General features: G+C 38.7%; 3 protein-coding genes across 3 annotated transcripts; all 3 read left to right on the top strand.

Annotated features, from left to right (window-relative positions):
• The first annotated feature begins 607 nt into the window (after nt 1-607).
• On the top strand, nt 608-1855 carry LOC126703865 (uncharacterized). The gene has a single exon (XM_050402927.1). It carries the CDS (start codon nt 608-610, stop codon nt 1853-1855), a length of 1248 nt encoding a protein of 415 aa, XP_050258884.1.
• A 1478-nt stretch (nt 1856-3333) lies between these two features.
• LOC126703866 (uncharacterized) lies at nt 3334-5313 on the top strand. The gene is made up of 4 exons (XM_050402928.1): nt 3334-4002; nt 4108-4397; nt 4629-4822; nt 4925-5313. Exons 1-4 carry the CDS (start codon nt 3334-3336, stop codon nt 5311-5313), a joined length of 1542 nt encoding a protein of 513 aa, XP_050258885.1.
• Nucleotides 5314-15372: 10059 nt separating this feature from the next.
• LOC126701734 (uncharacterized) lies at nt 15373-23814 on the top strand. Its single transcript, XM_050400074.1, has 11 exons — nt 15373-15809; nt 16565-16659; nt 17567-17624; nt 17844-18038; nt 18123-18199; nt 18800-18882; nt 19191-19242; nt 21271-21339; nt 21841-21927; nt 22038-22099; nt 23243-23814. The coding sequence occupies exons 1-11, from the start codon at nt 15692-15694 to the stop codon at nt 23472-23474; spliced, it is 1128 nt and encodes a 375-aa protein (XP_050256031.1). The 5' UTR covers nt 15373-15691; the 3' UTR covers nt 23475-23814.
• The last annotated feature ends 2992 nt before the right edge of the window (nt 23815-26806 follow it).

A 26806-nucleotide genomic window follows, 5' to 3' on the forward strand; every position in this document is an offset into this window, starting at 1 on the left:
CTCACTGGTGATTTTACGGCATCATCAGTTGGCGCCGTCTATGGGGAACGCGAAGAGTTTAAGCCAGACTATCGCCTCCCGGACATAAGAGTCGCATGGTACTCACTCGCTCGATGGCTACCACCAACAACGTTCAAGAAGACGAGCCATCAAGATCTATTGCATTGGAAAGGCAGGTCTAGACTCTCATGGTAGCAGTAGAACGACTCACGAAACAGAACCATGATCTGGAGGAGCAACTACGCCAAAGGGATGCAGGACCTAAACTTCAGGAGGAAAACCAGGAAGGTAACAGTGCCAAACGAAGGGAGTAGGAGAGGCCAGAGGGCAGCAGCGGCAAAACATAAGCCTTCCGTCTCTCATGGATCTTGCCCCTCCGCCTATCATCGTAAAGATGCAGGCGATGAAGGAATAGATGGAGGTCATGATGAATGCCCTCAAGGGACGAGTATCTTCTGATCTCGATGATTTAGTGAACAAAACCGACTCACCATTCACCACGTCCGTCAACTCATTCCCCCTGCCACCGAAGTTCCGGATGCCCTAGATCGAAAGCTACGACAGGGTCAAGGACCCTCTCGATCATCTAGAGACCTTCAAGACCCTGATGCACCTTGAAGTGGTACCAGACGAGATCATGTGTAGGGCGTTCCCGACCACGCTGAAGGGGCCTACAAGGGTTTGGTTCAGTAAGTTGACACCAAACTCCATCAATACTTTCAAAGAGTTGAGCGCCCAATTTACCTCACACTTCATAGGCGAACATCGGTACAAAAGGTTCATCGCGTGCTTAATGAGCATCAAGCAGCGAGAAGACGAGACGCTGCGGGTCTACATAACTTGTTTCAACAAGGAAGCCCTTTCGATTGACGAAGCTGATGATAAGATACTCGTAGCCGCATTTACTAGCGGGCTAAGGAAGGGTAAGTTCTTGTTTTCCTTGTACAAGAATGACCCGAAGACCATGACGGACGTTCTCTACAGGGCTACCAAGTACATGAATGCAGAGGATGCATTACAAGCCCGCGAGGAAAAGCCTAAGAAAAGGGAAAGGCAGGAGGACACGCGACAAGATAGGGGGCAAAAGGTCGCTAGAACCGAGGATCAACGTGATGAAAAGCGCCCTAAACCCCCCACTGGAAGATTCACCAATTTCACCCCATTAACTGCCCCGATCGACCAAGTATTGATGCAAATCAAAGATGAAAGAGCATTGACTTTCCCTAGAAAGTTGAAGGGAGACCCCAACAAAAGACCAAGAGACAAGTATTGTCGCTTTCACCGAGACCACGGGCACGACACAGCCAACTGCTACGACCTGAAGCAGCAGATTGAGGCCCTAATCAGGCAGGGGAAGCTACAGAGGTTCGTCAGCAAGGAAAGAACTGATACACCGGAGGAACAGGCCCCACGACGGGAAAACGAGCGCCCTAGACCACCCATAGGGGACATAAGAATGATCGTAGGGGGCACAGCCACAGCCGGATCTTCCAAGAAAGCTCGCAAAACCTACCTCAGGATGGTCCATAGCGTCCAACTCACAGGATCCGTACCAAAGATGCCGCGAATAGATAACCCTGTCATAAAATTTTCAGAGGATGACGCTCAGAGACTTCACCATCCCCATGACGACGCGCTAGTGGTTAGCTTGCAGATAGGGGATTATAACATGCACCGGGTCCTCGTCGACAATGGCAGCTTAGCAGACATCTTGTACTATCCAGCATTCCAACAAATGAGAATCGACAGGGAATGGTTGACCCCAACGAACGCCCCACTCATGGGATTTGGGGGTACGAAGGTGTTCCCTTTGGGCACAATAACACTAGCTGTGACGGCGGGTGACTATCCTTAACAGATCACTAAGGAGATAACGTTTCTCGTAGTCGACTGCTCGTCCGCCAACAACGCCATCCTTGAGCGATCCACTCTCAATTCCTGGAAGGCGGTAACTTCAACATACTACCTGATGATCAAATTCCCGACGGAATATGGGGTAGAAGAACTGCAGGGAAATTAAGTAGCAGCGCGAGAATGCTATATCACCATGTTAAAGATGGAGGATCAGTAGTAAACGATGTGTATTGGGAAGCAGCGAGCATTAGCAGAGCCAGTTAAAGAGCTAGAAGAAGTAAGACTTGACGACATGCAGCCTGAACGAATGACTAAAATTGGCACACTAGCCAGTTGGCTAGTACGCCAGATGATCACAACTTTCCTAAGAAATAACCAAGACGTCTTCGCCTGGAGTCATGAAGACATGCCGGGAATCGACCCCTCGGTCATGGTCCATAGGTTGAATGTGTCGCCCTCCTTCCCTCCCATCCGGCAAAAGAAATGAGTCTTCGCCCAGGAGCGGGACATGGCCATAGCCGAGGAGGTTCGGAAGTTACTGGAGGCAGGTTTCATCCGGGAAGTATACTATCCCGACTGGTTGGCGAACGTCGTTATGGTTAAAAAGGCCATCAGAAACTAAGGATGTATGTAAATTTCACAGACCTCAACAAGGCTTGCCCCAAAGACAGCTACTCACTCCCACGGATAGATACCCTGGTGGATTCGACTGCAAGACACTAGCTCCTAAGCTTCATGAACGCTTTCTCTAGCTACAACCAGATCAGGATGGACGAATTTGATCAGGAGAAGACCTCCTTCGTCACAAGCCAGGGATTATTCTACTACAAGGTGATGCCTTTTGGACTCAAAAATACTGGAGCAATATACCAAAGGCTAATGAATAAGAAGTTTGCACATCAGATCAGCAGGAACGTTCAGGTTTATGTTGACAACATGTTGGTAAAAAGCCTGTATGAAAAAGATCACCTAGACGACCTCAGAGAAACATTCGATACGCTCCAATCATTCAACATGAAGCTGAATCCGAACAAATGTGCATTCGAAGTAATGGCGGGAAAATTCTTGGGTTTCATGGTATCCCAAAGAGGAATAGAGGTCAACTCGGAGAAGGTGCGGGCCATAATGGAGTTGGAACCACCAAGGACGATTAAGGAGGTCCAAAGTCTAAATGGAAAGATAGCAGCACTAAACAGGTTCGTCTCAAGGGCGACGGACAGGTGTTTACCATTCTTCCGCACTCTAAGAAAATCATTTGAGTGGACGGATGAATGCCAAAAGGCCTTCAACGACTTGAAGATGTATCTCTTGTCTCCACCGCTGCTCAGTCCGTCCGTGCAAGGCGAAGAACTCTACCTTTATTTGGCCGTCTCATAAGCCTCAGTAAGCTCAACTTTGGTGAGAGAGGAGGATGGAACACAGAAACCCGTCTACTTTACCAGCCGTGCACTCCATGGAGCAGAAGAAAGGTACCCTCAGATGGAGAAGTTGGCTTTCGCGTTGGTAATCGCCGCGCGAAGACTTAAGCCATACTTCCAGGCGCATACAATCGTTGTCTTAACGGACAAGCCACTGAGAAAAGCCATGAATAGCCCAAAAGCAGTAGGAAGAATGGCTTTGTGGGCAATAGAGTTAAGTGAATTCGACATCCAATATCGCCTGCGGACGGCCATAAAAGGGCAGGCAGTAGCTGACTTCATCGCCGAGTTCACTCTAGGGGAAGGCCAGTTGGTAAAAGGGAAAGAACAGTGGAATATCTATACAGACGGATCCTCAAACAAACGAGTCGGAGGAGCCGAAGTAGTGATCCAAACTCCGCAGGGGGACAAGATACAATGTATGATCCGACTGGATTTCCCAACAACCAACAACGAGGTTGAGTATGAAGCCTTGGTCACCGGGCTAGACCTTGCAAAGGTCGCGGGAGCAAAAAACATAATTGTCCACTGTGATTCACAAGTGGTGACGAGTCAGATTAATGGCGACTACGAGTGCAAGAACGATAGAATGAAGAGATATTTAGAAGAAGTGAAATATCGAATCAGCAACCTCGAAGTCGAATTCATTCAGATCCCAAGAGAAGAGAACGAATGGGCTGACCACCTAGCAAAAGCTGCGTCAGCCGAATTCATGCTGGTTCCCGAACAGGTATTATCATTTGTCCAAATCTCCTCACTTATCGATGATGGAACAAATATGTAGGTGGTAAATTCTGAATATAACTGAACCACGCCATTGATCTCCTACCTAAAGGCTGGGGTGTTACCAGAAAAGAAGGGCGCCGCAAGAAAGCTGAAAGTCCAGGCATCACAATTCGTGCTGATAAAGGACGTCTTATATAAAAGGGGTTTCTCTCGACCGTACCTGAGGTGTTTGTGCAAAGAGGAAGCAGATTACGTGATGAGAGAAGTACACGAGGGTATCTGTGGGAACCACTCGGGCGCACGATCACATGTACACAAGTTGATCCGAGCAGGATACTACTGGCCTACAATGATGAAGGATGCGCAAGTCTATGTCCAGTCCTGCAACAAATGCCAGAGGTTCAGCAATCTCATCAGGCAGCCGTCCGAAGAACTGACACCTATGATGGCACCCTGGCCGTTCGCACAATGGGAACTTGATATCATGGGCCCATTCCCGACGACGATCTGACAGCTGAAATTCTTGGTCGTCGGCATAGACTACTTCACTAAGTGGGTCGAGGCGGAAGCCTTAGCCATCATCATGGAGAAAAACTTCCGGAGTTTTGTCTGGAGAAATATCGTATGCAGGTACGGGATACCCAGGGTACTGGTCTCTGACAACGGTAAGCAATTCAACAACAGCGCATTCAGAGACTTCTGCTCGGAGCTAGGGATCAAAAATCACTATTTGTCACCCGCACACCCACAGGCGAACGGGCAAGTTAAAGTCACGAGCCGTTCCTTGCTCAAAATAATCAAGACCCGTCTCGAGGGGGCAAAGGGTATCTAGCCGGACAAACTACCTAGAGTCCTGTGGGCATACCAAACCACAGCAAAAACACCCATTGGATAAACACCATTCCGACTTGCATATGGAACCGAAGCTGTCATTCCCGCAGAAGTAGGGCTCACGAGCTACCGGGTGGAGAGCTATGATGAAGATAAGAACAAAGAGGCTATACGCCTCCAACTCGATCTAGTGGACAAAGTCAGAGCGGCAGCAGAGCAGAGGTTGGCGCGCTATCAGAATCTCATGGCGAAACACTACAGCAACAAAGTGAGGCGTAGGGACTTCCAGGTCAGGGATCTTGTACTACGGAAAGTAATGGGTGCCGCTAGAGATCCTTCACAAGGAAAATTCGGCCCCAACTGGGAAGGTCCCTACAGGATCACATCATGGCAAAGGAATGGCACCTACCACCTCGAGACAATGGACGGACAAAAGCTGCAGCACCCCTGGAACACGGAGCATCTTCGGAAATACTACCAGTAGAGAGAATACGAGAAACCAGCGATTTCCCATTTTATTTTATTTCATTCTTTTAGCTACAATTTACTAGTTTTTCTTTGACTTTTGCTACAATCTTTTTGTGCCTTTTTAAGCCCAAGGGGACAGGTACTTTTTCTACAAACGCATTTTCTTTAAAGAAGAATATTCAGACATAGCTTTGATTTTCCACATGGATGTTTATTACGAATGGATATGCTACACAAAGTAGACGAACAGGCAACGAAGTCCACAAAATGGACAGATCACCCAAAGGGTGAAATAACTTAATCCACAAAGTGGACGGATCACCAAGATGGTGAAATAACTTAGTCCACAAAGTGGACGGATCACCCAAAGGGTGAAATAACTTAATCTACAAAGTGGACGGATCACCCAAAGGGTGAAATAACTTAGTCCATAAAGTGGACGGATCACCAAAATGGTGAAATAACTTAGTCCACAAAGTGGATGGATCACCCAAAGGGTGAAATAACTTAGTCCACAAAATGGACGGATCACCAAGATGGTAAAATAACTTAGTCCACAAAGTGGACGGATCACCCAAAGGGTGAAATAACTTGGTTCACAATGTGGATGGATCACCAAGACGGTGAAATAACTTAGTCCAAAAAGTGGACGGATCACCAAGAGGGTGAAATAACTTAGTCCACAAAGTGGACGGATCACCAAGACGGTGAAATAACTTAGTCCACAAAGTGGACGGATCACCCAAAGGGTGAAATAACATAATCCACAAAGTGGACGGATCACCAAGATGGTTAGACGGATAACGAGAATTCATGTACAACTAGATGGATACTAGACCGTCAACACCTTTATAAAAGAATTAACATAGACGAGTATTTTCTCAATCTCTCCTTCATAAAGAGGACGGATATTTAAGAAAGTTTCAAACAAAAAATATTAGAATGCATAAAAATAAGATAAAGCATTAATGACGGATAAAATCCCCTGGGGGCAACTGTTTAATACAAAAATAAAGACGGATCGTTCTTAAAATAAATACAAACAAAGAGATGTAATATTGATCTACATTTTTGGGTCGACATCTTGGACATCCTTCGCTGGAACTAATTCTCCGTCACCCTGAACCACATCTTCACCAAAGAGGTCGTCTGTATTCTCTGAAGCGACGGGCAAAGCAGACGTCTGATCTTGATCATTGACACGTCCAGTTCAGGGTAGGCTTTCTTAAGTTGACGGAGTGCATCATCAAAGCCTTGAAGGAACGATCCCCCCAGCTCTCCCAACAAAGCGTCGGAATCACGGTATTCACGGACCGCAACCTCCTTAGCTTGACGGAGCTGTTCCTTCAAGTCTTGGACTTCCTTTTCTTTGGCTTCCAAGGCCTTCCCAGCTTCCTCCGTCCTCTGCTCAAGCTCTTTTCTCGCCTATTCTGAAAGGTCAAACTTCTTCTCCATTGTAGACTTCCACTTATGAAGTTGACCAAGTTCATCCTCCGTCTGCTCTGCCTTTGCTCGTACACGTTCAAGAACCGCCTCACGGTTTAGACACCGGTCCATTAGGCCCTTCATCATAACTAAGGACTGAAATAAACAAGTTAAAAGGTGTTAAACAAAAAGCTAAGCAAAATAGACGGACTTAAATCGACGGATAAAAGTTACCTGTGCAATGGCAAAGAGACCCGTCTCCCCCATTGCCTCCGTCAAATGATTACCCAAGTCCTCATAGTCCTCCGAGGAAATAATTTATGAAAGTTTCTCCAAGGCAAATTTGGAGTCGTCACGGAAAATAGGGGGAAGCTTCTCCTGGCTAGTGGACGGAGCCTTCATTAAGCCCTTGCCAGAACCTTGTTTTGCAGGGGTGACGGTCTTATCACCCTCAGCCATCAACCCTACGACGGGTTCCAAAGGGAACTTCTGCTGCTTATGTGGACGGTCAGATTTAGACGGCTGTTTCCTCTTTACCGAAGACACCGTCCCCTTAGGAACCACAACCTCGCCCGACTCCTTTTGCTTGGCGGCCTGTGATTTTATCAGTGCCCTCATCTTTGCGTCATCCATCTCTGTAATACAAGATGGATGAAGTTATTTACATAAATTAAAACTATTCATGCGAAGTAAAAGATGACGGACTTACGTTTGTGAACTCTTTCGTCGTATCTGATGGCTTCACGGGTAGGTTCGGGACCGTCACAATACCAATGGATTGTTCTCGGATTTACCAACTTCGCCCAAGTCCTTTCTTCCGGCTTCGTCTTCTGAAAAATCCTTTCTAGGAAACTAAACTCCTCAATACTGACTTGGGGGCGCCGTCTACCTGCAGAGGAAATAGACGGTTAAAGAAAACAACTATAACTGACGAATGTAAAATATTAAGAAAATGTGACGGATGCATACGAGATGAATGTAAAACCCCCCAAGTTGTGTCGACGGGCATGAACTCCATCTCTTCTGGACGGCTCATCCATCTGTCACCCTTTAGGAAGAAATAACGGCTCTTCCAGTCTCTATTTGAATCAGGTGTTTCAAAAATGACCTTCAGCATTGGGCTCCTACTAGCAAAACTATAAATTCCCCTTGACTTGTCAATCTCGTCTGGACGGTAGCAATGAAGGAATTCACTCACCGTCAGCCTCCGTGCACCGTCTGTCATTGCACCATAGAGAATCTCCATGGCTATGAAGACCCTCCAGGTATTTGGGGATATCTGGTTGACAGATAGACCCAGATATTTTAAAAGCTCTCTATGCAACGTACTTAGCGGAAACCTAAGTCCCACCTTCAGCATTTGTTCATATACTCTGACACCTTCTACCCCGTCGTAATAGCATTTCTCTGATACGTAGGGCAGACGGATTGGAATATAGTCTGGATTTTGAAAGTTAACCCTAAATGTGCTAAAATGTTTCTCCTTAATGACGGAATTGAATTTATGCACCGTCCACTCTGGTAGCATGATGAACTCCCTAAGTCCATCAGCACAAACGACGGGTCCCGATGATAGATCCTCGCTGTCATCAAACGTTTCTTCTACTTCAACCATCTCCATATCCTCATTTGTTGAGGACGAGGAAGAGGCGGACGGACTCCTCTCTTCGCCGGGACTCTCTTGGTCTTTATGATCGGACAGGTATACTTCCTTGTATTCCGTCCCGTCACGAACCACTGACTGATTACTCGACGCACTAGACATTTCCTACAATTGACAGTAAAACCTAAAACTGACGGGTCTAAGAGTATTGACGGTTGTTTAGATCTAGCTAAATATAATTTCCAAATACAAGACTTGTAAATGAGAATAGCGATACTCACCATTCTTTGAAGTAACTGAAGGTCGACGGTTGTATGGTCAACGGGTTTGTATGTACGACGGATTGCTCTAAAAAGGCTGACGGTGGCGCTCTGACAATGTGTTTTGGCTGTAAAATGAAGAAATGAGGATTGAGAAGTGTTATATATATACCTGAAGTGCACGGAAGACGAAGCGACGCTTCGATCCGATAGACAATCCAATCGAAAAGCGACACGTGGCATGCTCATAAATGCTTGACAACCTGTCATCAAATAGTCGCAATCCGTCTTCTCCTGGAGAACCATCAACTTCAGTAATCTTAATCTGCCGTCCTAAATTTTCTTTGAACGTTAACCCCAAATAACACCAAACTGTCACCCAAAGGGTCCGTCCATATAAGTAGTGACAGGCCCATAGGGTGAAGGGGGCAGCTGAAGGGGCAAAATTTAGCACAATGGACTTTCACCAAATTGGGCCTGACGAATCCGAGCCCATGGGCCGGTAACAGTAGAGCCCAGGGGCCTAGAGCAGTTCCATATTCTTGTTGCACACGTAGAGTCTCCAAGGAAATCAAAAACCTAGCGCAAAGAGCATTCCAGAAGATACGCACGTTAAATCCCCTCTACAAGGAAATGTCTTGTCCATCACGTTTGGGATTACTCAAGAGGATTCCTATAAGGAAAAGACTTCCACATCAAGGAGGAGAGGTCAACCTACTACTATAAAAGTCTCAATACCCTCGCAAATCAAGGTACGCATAATCTATTCTCTCTAACACTCTAGAGTTGAGAACAATTCTAACTTGACCGTCGAAGAGTATTTGGCCGACACCACACCGGTGCCCTCAGCGAGATCACTTCTTTCTTCTTGCAGGTTGTTAGTTTGAGCGAGCATGGATCGTGTAGCTCACTGGTGATTTTACGGCATCATCAATTCACTAGAAACATTCACATGAAGACGTGGAGAGCCAGAAAAGATGATCCAATTATCCAAAGCAATCGTGATGGTTCGTTTTGGCATTCATAGCCACAAAGGTTCCTTTTACATTTGACTTCCACTGCAAACATGAATCACTCATCTAGTTGCGATTATAAAAACTGAACTCTCATTGATAGCAACACGCCAACACCAGCTTCCAAGGTTGCTTATCACACGTTATAAGATATGCAAATAGAGTAGCCAAATTGCATGATCAAAATGTCAATATATTGTTAATTGAAATTATAGTCAACTTCATGATTTTAGGAATTTATATTTAATTCTGTGACGCCATTTATATATTGTTAATTGAAATTATCACAAAAACTTGGAAAGTAATCAGAATTACCCAAAAATGAAAGGTATTACTCATATTTTCCTTCCTTGGTCCCTAAAAAGATCTTAAAAAGAAAATTACAGAGCACTTTGATACTAATCCGAATCCAATATCACATCAAGAGTCATGAGTGATAAGAGTCATGATAAACATCCAGGCGACAAACAGAGGGCGCATGGCTCTGAACGGAGACCTAACAATGTAGAATAGAAAGTTGAAAGGCAGGAAAAACAGCGAAGCCACGGGTTCGAACAAGCGCCACCACAAGCATAATGCGGCCACAATTGCGCTCCCTTTTTCCCTCATAAATTAAAAAAGAAGAAGCATGGATTCGGATTTGGAGGTTGGAACCTGTTGAAGCATTTGTGGTAGGCAGCGCTGAGATGGGCTGAGGATATGGCTGTACGCCAGCAACAGCATCTTTGTACGCCATTTTGGATTTTTTTTTTTTTTTTTTTTTTTTTTTTCCTGCTGGCAAACTGTGGAGAGAGAGAGAGGTCAAACTTTTTTAGAGTTTAGAGATAAATTTAGAAAGTAATAAATGAAGGTAATTAATTAGATTCTAATCAAAATATTTGTAATAATTATAATTTTTTTCAACCGTTGGGTCTACTTAAATCCAATGGTTTAAAAAAGGTGTAATTCTAAAATGTTACACCAATTGTAATTTGAACCTATCTCTTAAAATAATATTAATGAAGCAAAATTTCACCTCATCAGTATGTTCCTTGTCAGTATGATGGATGACCTAGAGCTCGTTAATATGTTCCTCGTCAGTACTATAGATGACCCAGGGATCCTGTACCAAAAAAAGCACTAAGCAAATAATGACACTGGTTTGGGATTTGCCAACAACCTTCCGATGCTTAAATTAGCTTAAACTCTTAAAAAATCTGTAATCTGTAGAGTAATTTGTGTGTATGTTCAACCTGCCCTACTTACTTGTCTCTCCTAGGTTTATATAGCCTTTGTATGAGTAAATGCTCAATTTAATGGCCTCTCTAATGTTGTACCGAGGATTTATGGCCTAATAATGACCATTTATCCTCAATCCTTTAACTTCTATAACGGCTATTAAATGCGCATAATTGAAAGGCAGTAATAACTCTGTGCTCATTTATCATTTGGACATTAAATTTTGTCTGGAACTAATGCATTTACGCTTATCCATACTTTTTTACTTGTCATTAACATGGACGATTTGCAATATGGACGAGCGTTTTATCGCTATCCATTAGTTATGGTTAAGCTGGAGGCTTAAACGCTCATTTAATAGCCATTTAACTTAGCCATTCAATGTTCTGTAATTGCTATGTAATGATCAGCTTGAGGTAATTGTAACAGTGGTGTGCTAGTGGCTGAAAAGGTTGTACATCTGTTACACTTGCACCATTTAATTGAGGAATTTATATCTGAGCATGAATGTGTGCTTACAATCGTCCTTAGTAATGACGGTCGTCCTTGGTAATGACGGTCACTTTATAGAAGACCATTTTACACTACTCGTCAAATATATCTACACAATAAAGTATATAACCTAAACAATAAAAAACAGTATTTCAATTTAGTGGTGAGTTAGGGAGAGAGAGAAAGAGGAAGATGATTTTTGAGGTGAAAGAATAAAAAATATTATTTTAATTTTGCAAGTGAGCTACAGAACCATTATAAAATTAGGATGGTATTATAGCACAATTGCAAATTTTTTTACAATTGCAAGATTGAGTAATAGGTTTTTTTGTGCTTTGATACTAAAATATGGCATATTATAACATATGCAAGACCGAGTACTAATGCTTAGAGAATTAGGGATGCAATAAAAAAATTTTAAAAAAAAACCTATTTTACATTCTCAAACACTACTTTATCTATTTTATCAACTTATTTTACAACTCACTCTATATCCCATTTTTTTTTTTTTACATACAATCTAATAAAATAATATAAACCAAGGATGTCAATACCGTACCGGAGGCCGTACCGGTTTGGCCATCGGTACGATATATTTCGGATACCGGTCAATACCGGTGTACCGTTTCGGGTTTACCGCTATTTTTTATATTTATAAATATAAATATATATATATATATATATATATGTATGTATGTGTTTGTGTATATATATATTATAATAAATATAAAAGTTTACCATAAAACATTTCCTCAATTTAGAACTAGTTATTCATGGTTTTAGACTTTAGTATCAATTAAAAGGGAAAAAAATAAAAAAATAAAATAGAAAGCTTAAAAGTTATCATTGCATACTAAGAAAACAAATAATACTAATAAGTTAATATAAATAAGTTACCATTTTGTCCTAACAAAAATTCAAAAATTACAAAACTTAAAAAAAAAAAAAAAAAAAAAAAAAAAAAAAAAAAAAAATTTTTTTAGTTACCGGCCGGTATTGCCCGAAATTGGCCGGTACGGCCGGTACGAGGCCGGTACGGCCGGTATTTTTTCCGGTTCGAAACAGGGGGGTTGAGTGTACCGGATTGCTGGCCGGTACGGTATATTCCGGCCGGTACGGTACGGTATTGACATCCATGATATAAACTACCTAATAAAATAATAAAAAGTATTATTGTCTCTCTTTTTCCGCTATCACTTTTTTTCTTCACACTTAACCACATATTAAAATAATATTTTTTTTACAACCTATGAATAGTAAGGTTGCATATATACAACCTTACTATTCATAGGTTGCAATTTTTTTTAAGTTTACAAACCCAGATGGAGTGAGTTTTGGAGACTTAGGTTGTAAAATGGCAACTGAGGAGTGTTTACATCCCCAATACTAGTGCTCTTAGCATCCAAAGTCTCCACAGCTTTGATTCTAAAGAGCTACACCATGTGTAGTTTGAACCTATCTCTTAAAATAATATTGATGAAGTAGAATTTCACCTCATCAGTATGTTCCTCGTCAGTATGATGGATGACCTAGAGTTCATTAATATGTTCCTTGTCAATACTATGAATGAGCTAGGGGTCCTGTACCAAAAAAAGCACTAAGCAAATAATGACACTGGTTTGGGGCTTGCCAAGAACCCTCCGATGCTTAAATTAGCTTAAACTCTTTAAAAATCTATAATCTGTAAAGTAATTTGTGTGTGTGTTCAACCTGCCCTACTTACTTGTCTCTCCTAGGTTTATATAGCCTTTGTATGAGTAAATGCTCAATTTAATGGCCTCTCTAATGTTGTACCGAGGATTTATGGCCTAATAATGACCATTTATCCTCAACCCTTTAACTTCTGTAACAGCTATTAAATGTGCATAATTGAAAGGCACTAACAGCTCCGTGCTCATTTATCATTTGAACATTAAATTTTGTCTAGAACTAATGCATTTACACTTATCCATACTTTTACCTGTCATTAACATGGACGATTTGCAATATGGACGAACGTTTTATCGCTATCCATTAGTTATGGTTAAGCTGGAGGCTTAAATGCTCATTTAATAGCTATTTAACTTAGCCATTCAATGTTCTGTAATTGCTGTGTAATAATCAGCTTGAGGTAGTTGTAACAGTGGTGTGCTAGTGGCTGAAAAGATTGTACATCCGTTACACTTGCACCATTTAATTGAGGAATTTATATCTGAGCATGAATGTATGCTTACAATCGTCCTTAGTAATGATGGTCATCCTTGGTAATGACGGTCACTTTATAGACGACCATTTTACACTACTCGTCAAATATATCTACACAATAAAGTATATAACCTAAACAATAAAAAACAGTATTTCAATTTAGTGGTGAGTTAGGGAGAGAGAGAAAGAGGAAGATGATTTTTGAGGTGAAAGAATAAAAAATATTATTTTAATTTTGCAAGTGAGCTACAGAACCATTATAAAATTAGGATGGTATTATAGCACAATTGCAAATTTTTTTACAATTGCAAAATTGAGTAATAGGTTTTTTTGTGCTTTGATACTAAAATATGGCATATTATTACATATGCAAGACTGAGTATTGATGCTTAGAGAATTAGGGACGCAAAAAAAAAAAAAAAAAAAAAAAAAAAAAAAAAAACCTATTTTACATTCTCAAACACTACTTTATCTATTTTACCAACTTATTTTACAACTCACTCTACATCCCTTTTTTTTTTTTTTTACATACAACCCAATAAATAATATAAACTACCTAATAAAATAATAAAAAGTATTATTGTCTTTCTTTTTCCCCTATTACTTTTTTTCTTCACACTCAACCACATATTAAAATAATTTTTTTTTTACAACCTATGAATAGTAAGGTTGCATATATACAACCTTACTATTCATAGGTTGCAATTTTTTTTAAGTTTACAAACCCAGATGGAGTGAGTTTTGGAGACTTAGGTTGTAAAATAGCAACTGAGGAGTGTTTACACCCCCAATACTAGTGCTCTTAGCATCCAAAGTCTCTAATACTCCCTCCATCTCACTTTGTTTATCATGTTTGAAAAGTCAAACTTTTTAAGAGAACATCATTTATTGTCTTATCTACCTTTTAAAAACGTATAAGTTTCCAAAACTACCCTTAAATAAATTTATCAAAAATTTGAATTATTAATAAAATAGGGGTATAATAGGAATATTAGTAAATTATTGACTTTTATTTTTAGAAACAGGACAATATTTTGGGACATCCAAAAATAGAATAGAGGACGAACAAAGTGGGACGGAGGAAGTAGTTAAATAAGAGATCTGAAGTTTAATCCTTGTCTACCCAAAAATTGATTGGTATTTTGGTCTGATGAGATGATAAAAGAGCTATTATCAAGAGCAGACATCATAAGTTGAAACCCTCCCTAATAATAAATGCATGCATGGTATAATATTATTGGGAATCTCCCAAAAAACAATCCAGCTCAAATACAGAACTATCGAAGTATTAATAGATTTTTTTTTTTGTAAAAATAAATTAATTAATTAATAGTTACATTAAAAAAAATTGTTTTAGCATGTTATCAAGAGCAAACGCCATGAAACTTCCCCTAATAATAAATGTAGGCATGGTATAATATTAGAGAAATTCTGGTACCATACCCAATTACACAACTTTGCCCACAACTCACTTATGTGGCAAGTTGTGGTTGGTGGAAGGGTGATGGTGGGTTCATGTGGAGACACTCCTCTACCAACCACAACTTGCCATATGGACGAGTTGTGGACAAAGTTATGTAATTGGGTGTGACACCAAAATTTTTCTTAATATTATCAGGAGTTCTCCGAAAAAAACTGTCCAGCTCAAATACAGTACTATCAAAGTATTAATAGATTATTTTAAAAATAATTAATTAATTAATAGTTACATTAAAAAAATTGTTTTAGTCAATAATATCAACTAGTAACAGTGGATTACCAAAAAAAAAACTAGTAAAAGTTAAAGGAAACAAAATAAACAAAAGAAAACAAAAATTTAACCCAAAAAAAAAAAAACAAAAACGGTTTGCGTAATCATTGACAACACTCTCAAAAATTCGACGGCTGCAATCATTCTCATTTAGAATTTGGGAACTTCCACCGCACTTTATTCACTTTGGCATCTAAGATAAAACCTCTCTTTCACTCGCTTTCATTCACATTTCATTGCAGTCCTTTGTGTTTGACTCCAAAACAAAAACAACAACAAAAACTCAAAACTCAGGCCCTCAGAAGCTCCATACACACTCACAAATGGGGCTTCTGCAAATGGGTTTCTGAGTATTTTGTTGTTTTCTGAATTGGGTTTTTGTTTTTCTTGAAAAATATATATCAATTCCTTGTTGGGTTTTTGCTTTGGAAAATCTGTGTTGTGAAAAAATGATGAGCTTTAAGCAGTTTTGGACCAAAAAGACTTTGATAGGTCTTGGGTTGGGACAGTTTCTCTCACTTTTGATCACTTCCACTGGTTTCACATCTTCTGAACTCGCTAAAGGAGGTATATTGATGATGCCTTTGTGTATTTATGTGTCTGTTACATCTTTTGTCTTTAGTTGTCTCAAACATGAAGCTATACTTTTTTTGTACTTACAATTCATAGCAATGGTTCTTATGTTCATAATGACTGGCCCTACAGAGAGTAATCTTAATAATAATAATAAAAAGTATTGAAATTCAATAGGTTTCTGGAAAGTTTTTGAACTTTTGCAGTTTCCAGACATTTTGGAATTTGCATTTGTTCTATGATGTTTCAATTATAGTTAGTGTTTCTTTGATATATTGGTTCCAATCGGGCATGAAGATTTTAGTCAAAATCATGACTGTTTGAAATATTGATCCAAGGAAGCCAATATTCTTATGGTTCTGTTTGATAAATTTTGTTATACTCACATATTATTATGTGTTTCTTGGTTCAAATTTCATAGAGGTTTAAAATTTGCTTTTTGTCAATGATTTCCTACTTGATTGGTCTTAGTGTAGTGAGGTTGTGTTCAAGGTATTCTGTTCAAGATTCTCATATAAATTTCTTTTTCTTTTTCTTTTTTTTTATAAATTTTTTCACACCAAGAAAGATTCAACAGAATAAATAAATAAATATATATATATATATGCTCTGTATATTGGTACTGGTTTCTGATATATACTGTTGGATATCATATTACCTAGTCTCTTATTCTTGACATTTATTCGTTCATAATCTTGGTATTAGAAAATGTTGATAAATTTTTCAGAATATTTTATCATGTTTTCTAGGTATCAATGTCCCAACTTCACAGTCTTTTCTAAACTACTTGCTCTTGGCGATTGTCTATGGAAGTATTGTGATTTACCGGAAGAAAGCACTCAAGGTTATTCCAATGGTTTTATGCTTTTTTTGCTTTTATTTTTATGCATTTGAAATGTCTACATTCAAATGATTTTTAAAATTATATGTGAATGAAATCATCCTTTGTTTATTCCGGGTTGAAAAAATGTAGGATCAAGCTGCTAATAATAATAACATTATACTCTGGAAAATATCAGTCAGCTTTGTTGTATGTATTAGTTTCATCATCCGGTGCAGTTACTTTTTGTCAACCTATTTGTTGCTTCCTTATTTTTGTTTTTCTTATTTTTAATTTTAATTTCTTGATCAATATCAGTATCCAGTGATGGCTGACAAGACTGAGAAAACACACTCTCTGGAGAGAACAATGAATTATTAGACATCCTATACACTTGGGTGACTCTTTTTTTTCTGAGTTGAATAAAATCTTCTTTACTTACCAAAAATAAAAAATGATTATAGCTCATAGGATATTCTACTTGGACAGTTCATGTGAATATGTGCTTCTAATGTAAAACTCAACAGTTGTATTTGAAAAACCTTTTCATCCTGAGCATAACTGCTAGCCCATCAGAGTTGAATGCTCCTGGATTACCTGGCAACTAGTTTTGGTGGGTGGGTGGCAATTTTTCATAAATTGCCACAATTTGAGCTGCACTTAGGGAGCAGGCTTTTTGTGAGCAATAAGAAATGACACGGTCATCACATAGCTATTTTAGTTTTAACAATGTTTCTGGTGGATGGGTAGAAGGAATCCTGGTTAAGAAGAGTCAGTATCAGTACCCTTGAGATGTGTGAGTTGAAGATGAGGAGGAGAAAGGCCCATTTAGTTCATTTAGTTATTGCTCCTTTCATTGTTGTCTTTACCCATTTTCTAATGTTAAATATCTAAAGACTACCTACTTTATTTTCTTTTGAAATTCATGCAGGCAAAATGGTATTACTACATGCCTCTTGGATTGGTAGATGTAGAAGCCAACTATCTTGGTAAGAATATCTATCTTGTTGTCAATGACTGGTGTATTTTAGTATGATAATTATATGCATGTATACTGTTCATTTAATTATTATTCTTTAGTATTTTTATGGTGGATGTATCTTATGATATTGCTAAGTTGATGGGTCTTTAGTATTTTAATTTGTTTCTCGAAATGTTTTTTTTTTTTTAATTAACTGCAACTGATCTAATCTCCATTTGATGTGCAGTGGTGATGGCCTATCAGTACACATCTATGACAAGCGTCATGCTTCTTGATTGTTGGTCAATACCATCTGTCATGTTTCTTACCTGGTTTTTCTTGAAAACAAAATATAGATTCAGAAAGATAACTGGTGTTATTGTTTGTATCGCTGGCCTAGTCCTCGTTGTTTTTTCAGATGTTCATGCCGGTGATCGAGCAGGTGAACAACATCTTCTGTATCATACACTTGATCTTTCTATTTAAGTAGTTGTTCTGATGTTGTGTGCGCTATTATGGGTTGCAGGAGGGAGCAATCCCCGTAAAGGAGATGCAATTGTTATTGCTGGTGCCACGCTATATGCTGTCAGTAATGTCAGCGAGGTAAGCTCATGCAAACATTTCTCTAGGTTGCAGACATTTTGAGGGGATTTTGGGGGGTGGGGGGGGGAGAGGAGGAATGAAGTACATATTGTTTTGATATGGACATGATGGTGCAGCATATTATTGTTTCCATTGTCTTAATTTATTACGGTAAATTTATGGAAAATGATCACTGTTGGAACTCGGAAGCCTTTGTTTGTCCAAAGTGGTAGAGTTATCACCATGCTTTTCCTCTTGGGATAAAATACATTTTGATCACCTGTGGTGTGAAGGAAAGTCTATTTGCCAACTTTTTGTTTAAACATTGCACTTTACTCACCTAAGGGTCATTTTAATGTCCGCTAGATTTTTTTTGTTAAAACATGAGAAAATGAGGCACTTCACACACTTATGGTTTCAAAGTTAGCTTTTTGTTTGGTTAGTAGCCAAAAGAAGAAATCATTTTGTTGATATCCTAGTCAGTTGGGCACTGCCACCTGATGGACGTTCAAAGGGCTACTATTATAGGTGGATTTATTTTGTATCTTCTTTTTTAAAAATAATTTAGTAATGGTTAATCAACATTTTCAAAGTCAAGCCTTAATTTTCTTTCTAATGCAGGAGTTTCTTGTGAAGAATGCTGATAGAGTTGAACTCATGGCAATGCTGGGTCTTTTCGGTGCCATTGTCAGTGCTATCCAAATGTATCCTTGATTTCAGAGCTAAGTGTTGATTCTTATATGAGGGTTATAAGTTCTTTCTATTTTAGTGGACTTATATAATAATTTGTTCCTTGGTTCAGTTAATTGTTTCCTGGGGTGATCATTTCATTGGACATGTATTGTTTTAGAAAAGGTTCTTTCATCAGGTGATATTAATCATCTTGCATCTTGATTTCAATGCAAGTTGAGGATGTTGTGAAGCAAAGAAACTACTCAATGTCCAAGTGTAGTGCAGTTGTTTTATGTATGCAATTCTATTTTAAAGTTGTAGCCCTTAATGATTTCTGCAGAAGCATTGTTGAGCGCAATGCGCTCAGATCTATTCACTGGACACCTGGGCAAGTAAGTGTCTGTCTCTGTTTGTCTGTCTGTCTCTCTCTCTCTCTCTCTCACGCACGCACATAAATGCATCACATCCAGTGACTGAAATTAGATCCATATTCTTGGAGAGTCATCCATCTGATTTATTGTTACAGCTTTGATTAAAAATATTTGAAGCACATTACTTTTAAGTGGCAAAGTAGCTCATGCATACAAAATTACAAGTTTGATTACAACAGGGTAAAGATGTTCAATATTCTATCTTTAAGGCAATATAAAGTTTTATGTGGATTAAAATCGTCCTGCTATCCTTTTTGGTTGTTGAAAAGTTTCGGAGGGTGTTAGGAACCTGGTGTTTCCCAATGGGGATGGATGGAGAATTATATGAAATTGGGTGAGAATTAAAAGGAATTTGACTGAATTCAAGGTAGTTATCTTCCAAAGAATTATTAAGAGAAAGGAAAGTACTGAGCAACAATTTGGTTTATTCATGTAATAAACATTAACTAACTCAATCCTATCAATTCCACTTGGAATTAACTAGCTAGTTGAAGGGATAGAATTACAAGAATTATTAAGATATTACAACAAATGAGGGGTTCCTAACATTTCCCTTCCCTTCAAAACACCTCGCCCACTAGTTGGTGTTGTTGTTATCTTCATTATGGATGATTGGCCTCTAAACCAATATGCCAATGACATCTTGATTGCACACACTTCATCTTCTTAAGTTGGCACCAAGGAAGAGGCAAATACCACTTGTAAGTTCTGGCATCCTCTCAAGTTCACCTCCAAAAGATGATCCAAGCTCAAAAATAGTTTTAGAAGCACAGCCACGAATGACACACGTTCCTCCAACAGCTTTTAAACAGATTGGATGAAATTCAAGATCACAAATTGCAGCCTTGGCTCCATAACTAGGTGAAAATCTAGAAGCACAATAATTGCCACTTCTAGCTCCAATGACAAACAAGTCAATGTCATAGTGGCCTTCCTCTTTATTAGGTTGGCACAGCTCCTCGTCAGTTGCAATATACAATTTGGCATCTTGATCTTAAGGAGGTGCACAAGCCTTGCTTATGCATTTCCACACGTGACCAACAGCATCTCGTATGAACATAGTTGACTGTTTTTCCATCTTCTTTGGACTTCACTTTGAGTATGTTTAGCTGGTCCCAAGTTATTTTGAAAATTGAAATTGTTGTACACTCAGGGACCTTAGCTTAATGGTCAGGACCCCAAGAAAATTTCTTTTGGTGGAGATGATGTCCAGGTGGATCATCTTTTGTAATGACCATTAGATCACTCGCACTACCAGCACTATGAGATGCCTTTAATACCTCCTCTTAAATGAGAGTAGCTTCTCCATAGGTAATTATCTCTTTACCATCAATTTCAGAATGTTGATCAGCCACATATTCATTGTCGCCTTCAAAATCATGGGCTGGTTTGGTTAATTTAAGAAGCTGTAACTCTTCATCTGTCATGTTCTCAAGATTCTTTTGTAATCTTGAGATCTCTTCGGATTCAATTTTGTGGGATTTGGACAAGGCTGAGAGCTTTTCTTTCATGGCCTTGTAAGTTCAATAAGGCCTTGACCTTCTTTGTAACTTCTTTCACCATTTGCCGCAATTCTTTCAGATCTCTCATCAATCATATTCACCCATCTCAAGATCAACGGCTCTATTCACTAGTCAAGCTGTAACCAAAGAGTAACAAACATTTTGTAGGAGTAGAAATTTCAGTATAGCAGATTTTGATGAATTTTATTTGGAATTATTCTGAAAAAAAATATATAGATCCAGCCAAAATCTACTTGGATAAATTCATCAGTAAAACCACTCAAGATTACAAATTCATGTAAGAGGAAAATACTTGATTAGGATGTAAATATTTAGGTTTTCCCTGCACCTGCCAGTTATTTGATAAAGCAATGGTTTGCCTTTTATTTTGTTTATTTATTTATTCAATTTAATGTATATAAATGTTCAATCATTGTTTTGTACTAGAATTTGACATGAGAAGCTTTTGTTCATGTTGTGGTCTCAGGCACTTCCTTTTGTTGGATTTTCAGTGGCTATGTTTCTCTTTTACTCATTAGTCCCAATCTTGCTTAAGGTATGAGTTGGAAGTATATAATGATTGTGCATTTCATTATGTCTTCTTGTTCCCGCAAAATGTGTAACAATATAGCCTAAAAATGGAATGAAGAGTCTAAAATTGAAGTCTGAAGGACGATCATCAATAGGAGCCATATAACTTTTTTTAGTGCTCTTACATTGGTCTCTGTTCTCAGGTTGAGGTTGCTTTGGTTATAGTTGCTTATTCTAAATTTTTCTTGATGGTTCTTGAACCATTGAGGACGCTAGAATTTCTTTTTTCCCATGCCCAATAAAATTTGAATTTTCAATTTGGTTGAAGCTTGAAGGGCCCCAGGCATCCACTTGGAGGTTTTTTAGGGATTGGCAAGTATCTTAGTTTTAAATTGTTTACCAAAAGTGAAAGGGAAGGTAGGGATCTTAGGTTCAAAAATTGCAGGGAAAAAGAAATGTTAAATATTTTGGGATGTATTATCTGCCTCAAAACCTTGTCTAATCAAGTTTGGTTTTCCCTTGCCAGATTAATGGGTCCACAATGCTAAACTTGTCTTTGTTGACCTCAGACATGTGGTCTGTTGTGATTCGCATCTTTGCATACAAAGAGAAGGTTTGTATGCTAATTATGTCATCAATTTTTTATGGTAAAAATTTAAATCACATGTAAGATGTATTTGTTAAAATATGCAATTTACATCTGAAGCTAATAATCCTTTTCAGGTTGACTGGATGTACTTTGTGGCGTTCGGTGCTGTCACTGTTGGGCTTGTTATTTATTCAGTGTATGTGGTTTTTTAAATTACAATTTTTTTTCTTCAATAAAACGCAGTACTGCCACAGCACAAAAAACAACAGCCAGACCAAAGCTAACAGTCTTCTAGTCAGGCTGCAAGTTATGCACAATTTCCCCCCACCTCAACCAAACAATTCAGTTGTGCTCTTCTCATTTCAGCTTGGTTGGTCCTAATTTATTGGTCTGTTTATTACAAGGACACTCCAATCTAATCATACTTTTCTGCGTTGGATTATTTTTTTATTAGTATATTTTTTCTGGGTCCAAGGGCTGTTCTATGCAACAAGGGTAGCACTTCCCCTTCCTTGTAACCCCTAGTGTGAACAGGGTTTGAACTTAGGTTTCTAATGTGATGCCAAGAGACTTTACTTTACTGTCAAGGCTACCCGCTGCTGTCTTGGATTGCTGATGCTTTATTTATGTTATAATTTACCTTTTCCACATGATACTAGCTCAAAATAAATAATCCTTGTCTCTGTCCTTATTGAGCTTGTGCAATATAGAAAAAGAAGTTGGTGACTATTTGTAATTATATAGCATTCAAGGCACAAGTCCATAATCTTGAATGAAGCCATAAAAAATGGATGGAAGCAAGAATGAAATGACTGATGATCCCTCTTGTTTTGGGATGAGAAAAGGGGGGTGGATAATATTTTTCTTTTGATAGGTGTGGGGATGGAAGAGGTGGGGTTTTGAACCACAAACATAAGGCACCACAAAGGATTTCATTATCACTGGCCTATCAATTGAACTCCAAGGGGGTGGAATGATGTAAACTTGGCTTCCATGAACATGTAGCTCAGATGTTTACATGTCTTGTGTCTGGACCAGCCTTTTGCTGGCTTGACACATAGACCTTCCTTGCATACTTTTAACTACTAAAACTGCATCTTATATATACTCAAACTGTATTTTGGTGGTGTGTTTAATGTTACTTATGAATTTTTGGCATTACCTGAATGACCACCCACTTTACAGAGAATCTTGATTACCATTGCACATCTCTAAAATCACCACTCTATTGCCTGCTGGTGTTTTATGGTCTCAACTGATTTCTGTGCAATAGATTTCTCTTTATTTCTGCTAGCAGAGTAATATAGACCTGTGCCCAATGTTCTGGTTCTTAATGCAGGGGTGACAAAGATGGGGATCCACAGCAGGCTGAAGTTGCTGATGAAAATGCTGCACGAAGCAAATGTTTTGATGAGGAAGCTAGTACAGGAAGTTGGAACCAAGGAACTGTAGCTGGGTCCTCGAAAACTGGGGAAAGTAGCAAGCATGCTATTGCTGCCAATGGCGTTGCAGAAAGGGAAGTTGTTGAGAACAAGAACATTGGAAAAGATGCACAAGGGAAGATATCATAATGAAGAATTTGCTTTAGAGGACATTCGGTGATAGTACATGCCTCATTCTTATTTGCAGCGGGAGACGATCAAGCGGAGCTGCTTAATTACTTGTCATAAAACAAAGAAAGGATTAAGCAGTGCTGCTGCTCTCAGCCTGGGATTTTCATTTGAAACAACATTTTGAATAATAACCATCTGGGGCATTGAAAAGACCAAAGTGTATATAAGGTGCTGGTTCTCAATTTTGTTTTCTTTGTTCCTTTTTTTTCCCCCTTTTGTTGTTTTTTCCAGTTGACATTATAAATGTGCACAGTATTTAGGTTAATTATATTTATTTGAAAGTGATTTGCTTTGGACTTGTGACAGGGGACAAAGTTTTGATACAAAATTAGTTGTAGCCTAAGGCTACAATCCTACTCAATAAAATAAAGGGGAAATTACAGTAAACTTACATATGGTTAGGTCCGTTTTCACTTTGCCTACCCGTGATTTAAAACTTAACACTTTGCCCACCTAAAGTAATTTCTATTAGGGCTCCATTACCCACCTCTCCTTTTGCCATTGGAAAAACATATTTTTAGGGAAAAACAAACATAACAAAAATAAAAAAGTTTGGGTTTTGATTGCTTAAGAACTTCTATGAGAACAAAGTGGAGGAATAGCTTATCAAGTAAACTACCAAGTAACAATCAATTTCTTTTTCCAAACCATCAAAAAATCACGTCAGCCGAGAGAGTGACTAATAAGATTCTCTCCAAATTCCAAAGAGATAGAGAAGCAGATCCACCACTCCAATCTCCACTAATCTTCCAAATCTAATCTCCACCAGTCCCCTAAATCCAATCTCTATTGATCTCCCAAATTCAATCTTCGCCAATCTCCTAGATCAAATCTCCAACTTCGATCTCCACTGATCTCTATGGTTGTTGATCTATGTCACCAAGCTTGCCCTCCACTGAAGCTAACTTATTCGCCTCAACAACCAAAGCCACAACCCATAAATCCACTCATTTCTTCTAAAATCAAGTCCCAACTAATACGTTGTTGATTGGGTAACTTGTGGGTTATGAGCGATTTAGATACTTGATGTTTTAGATTTGATGATTCAAGGTTTCACTACTATGGTTGGGATTCGGAGTGGGTTTGAAGTTGGAATTGGGGGTGGGTTTGAAGTTGGAAGGTTCCCTCCTTTCCTTGATTGGTGGTGTTTGGTTGTGCAAAAAAGGACCAAGAATTAGGAGAGGCACAAGTAACACCTAGGGCTGCAACCACGCCACCAAACCCATGGCTGATCTACCGCAATCCAAACCCACAGCTAGATTTCTCTTTACCTCACTCTTTGATTGATTATCTCTATCTCACTCTCTTTTGTTAATAACATTGTTAATTGTTTTGAGATTGTTGGTCTTGTTGTAAAAATTGGTTTCAAAATTTTGAGTTGTTAGGAGATTGTTGATATTGATATAGATTAAAAGTGATTTCATTGAGCCCTCTGATTGGTGTGCTATTCCTCCACTTTGTTCTCATAGAAGTTCTTAAGCAATGAAAAACCCTAACAATTTTATTTTTGTTATGTTTGTTTTTCCTTACAAATATGTTTTTCCAACGGCAAAGGTAGAGGTGGGTAACGGAGCCCTAACAAAAGTTACCTTAGGTGAGCAAAGTGTTAAGTTTTAAACCATGAGTAGGTAAAGTGAAAACAGGCCTAACCACATGTGGGTTTACTGTAATTTCCCCTAAAGTAAATATTATTACATAGTTTGAAAATTTAACCGTTGAATTGCATGCTCTTTATGCTTTTAATACACATGTTAAATTTTGTGTCAATTGGATATTATTTACTATATGATCTATAAACCTATATTTTGTGCATAATTTTAAATTATGAAATCTTGCAATTTAAACAATTTATTAATGACATAAGTATTGATCTTTAATTCTTTATAAATTTTGTAAGCATGAAAGAGATAAGAAGAATATGTAATCCAATGATAGATTTGTCAAAACTCACATCCAATAAAAAAAAAATTAAAAATGTTGTAGTCTAAGATTACAATCAATTTTGCAGATAAACTTTGTCTGTGATGAAGGGAGTATTATGTGGTTTGAAGGTTTGGATCTTGTCAATATATGCCTGGTAAGAAAGGAATAGAAAATGAAAATCACAGGCTTCAATCTTGTACAAATGCCAATTTTGCCTCATGACAAACCAATGTATCTTATTTCCACTATTTACCTTCCCATCTAGTAGTACTTTTCATTTTCAAAGGAGGTTAAATGAATTTTTATTATCGATTAAATGATTTAATATAATGATTTTGATCTTTGCAAGGACTAGTAAAGTAATCATTTAAAAGTTGTATCCACTAAAAATGCTTCCACTTCTACTAGAATAAAGGGCGAAAATGGGAAACTAACCATAACTTTCCAACTATATAGTTAGTAGGTCCGGTTCAGAAACAATATAATTTACTAACATCTTGAGTCTCAAAGACTCGATTTTGGGCCTATAAATTGAGTCTTTGAGGCTCGGTTTTCCCAGTTTGATGTGGCCTAATTCTACGTGGAGTACACCTGGAACTCGAGTCTCTGAGACTTGGTTTATGTGACGTGGCCATCTGGGTGTGACATGGTTGGCCCACGTGGAAAAACGGGAAACCAAGTCTCTAAGACTCGATTTCAAGTTGGGTTTTTTCAAAATTAACGCCTCTCACACAGATCAGAAACTCTCCACTCTCACTCACCCTCTCTCTAACACAGAGCAGACACTCTCACGCTCTCACTCACCCTTTCACTCTCACACCGATCCTCAGCCTCTCTCACTCACTCACCCTCTTCTCTCACTCATTGTTCTCTCACTCAGTCTCCACTCTCAGTCTCCACTATTTCACATTCATCGCCTTCGCCAAAAGATTTGATAAAGCCACAACAAGGTGTACAGAGCTTTGAGTTCCTTCAATGTCTACACAGTCTCTCAAAACTAAAAAAAAGGTGAGTCGCTTTGTACAAAGTTCACTGTTTGGTTGCCAAGAAACAGTGGGAAAAATCAAAGAAACTTTGGTTTCACCAAGTTTTTTTCTATTTTGGTTTTTGTATTGAATTTCTAATAGAACTGTTAAAAAATATTGAAGCTTTATTGTTTTTTGAGTTTGAATTGGTTTGTGGGTTTGATTTTTTTTTTTTTTTTTTTTGGTTTTGTTTTTGGGTTTGTTTTATTCATGGGTTGATATCAGGCAAATTTCAAATTTCTATCTTGAACTATGCATTGTTCTGCAATGATGATGTTAGGGTTTGTTAACTAGGTCTTTGTTAAATTAAATTGTTGATGTTAGGGTTTGTTAAAGTTGATG

The sequence above is a fragment of the Quercus robur genome, chromosome 10, assembly GCF_932294415.1.
Source record: "Quercus robur chromosome 10, dhQueRobu3.1, whole genome shotgun sequence".
In the NCBI taxonomy this organism is placed as follows: Eukaryota; Viridiplantae; Streptophyta; class Magnoliopsida; order Fagales; family Fagaceae; genus Quercus; species Quercus robur.

What these genes read in the sequence shown, in the direction of transcription:
- LOC126703866 (XM_050402928.1), top strand. Translation starts at nt 3,334, where the DNA reads ATGGAGAAGTTGGCTTTCGCGTTGGTAATCGCCGCGCGAAGACTTAAG. An exon ending in TCATGCTGGTTCCCGAACAG is followed by an intron (nt 4,003 to 4,107) that starts GTATTATCATTT and finishes TCCTACCTAAAG; the next exon opens with GCTGGGGTGTTACCAGAAAA. An exon ending in CCGTCTCGAGGGGGCAAAGG is followed by an intron (nt 4,823 to 4,924) that starts GTATCTAGCCGG and finishes ATGGAACCGAAG; the next exon opens with CTGTCATTCCCGCAGAAGTA.
- LOC126703865 (XM_050402927.1), top strand. Translation starts at nt 608, where the DNA reads ATGCACCTTGAAGTGGTACCAGACGAGATCATGTGTAGGGCGTTCCCG.
- LOC126701734 (XM_050400074.1), top strand. Translation starts at nt 15,692, where the DNA reads ATGATGAGCTTTAAGCAGTTTTGGACCAAAAAGACTTTGATAGGTCTT. An exon ending in TCATGCCGGTGATCGAGCAG is followed by an intron (nt 18,039 to 18,122) that starts GTGAACAACATC and finishes TATGGGTTGCAG; the next exon opens with GAGGGAGCAATCCCCGTAAA. An exon ending in CTGTCAGTAATGTCAGCGAG is followed by an intron (nt 18,200 to 18,799) that starts GTAAGCTCATGC and finishes TTTCTAATGCAG; the next exon opens with GAGTTTCTTGTGAAGAATGC.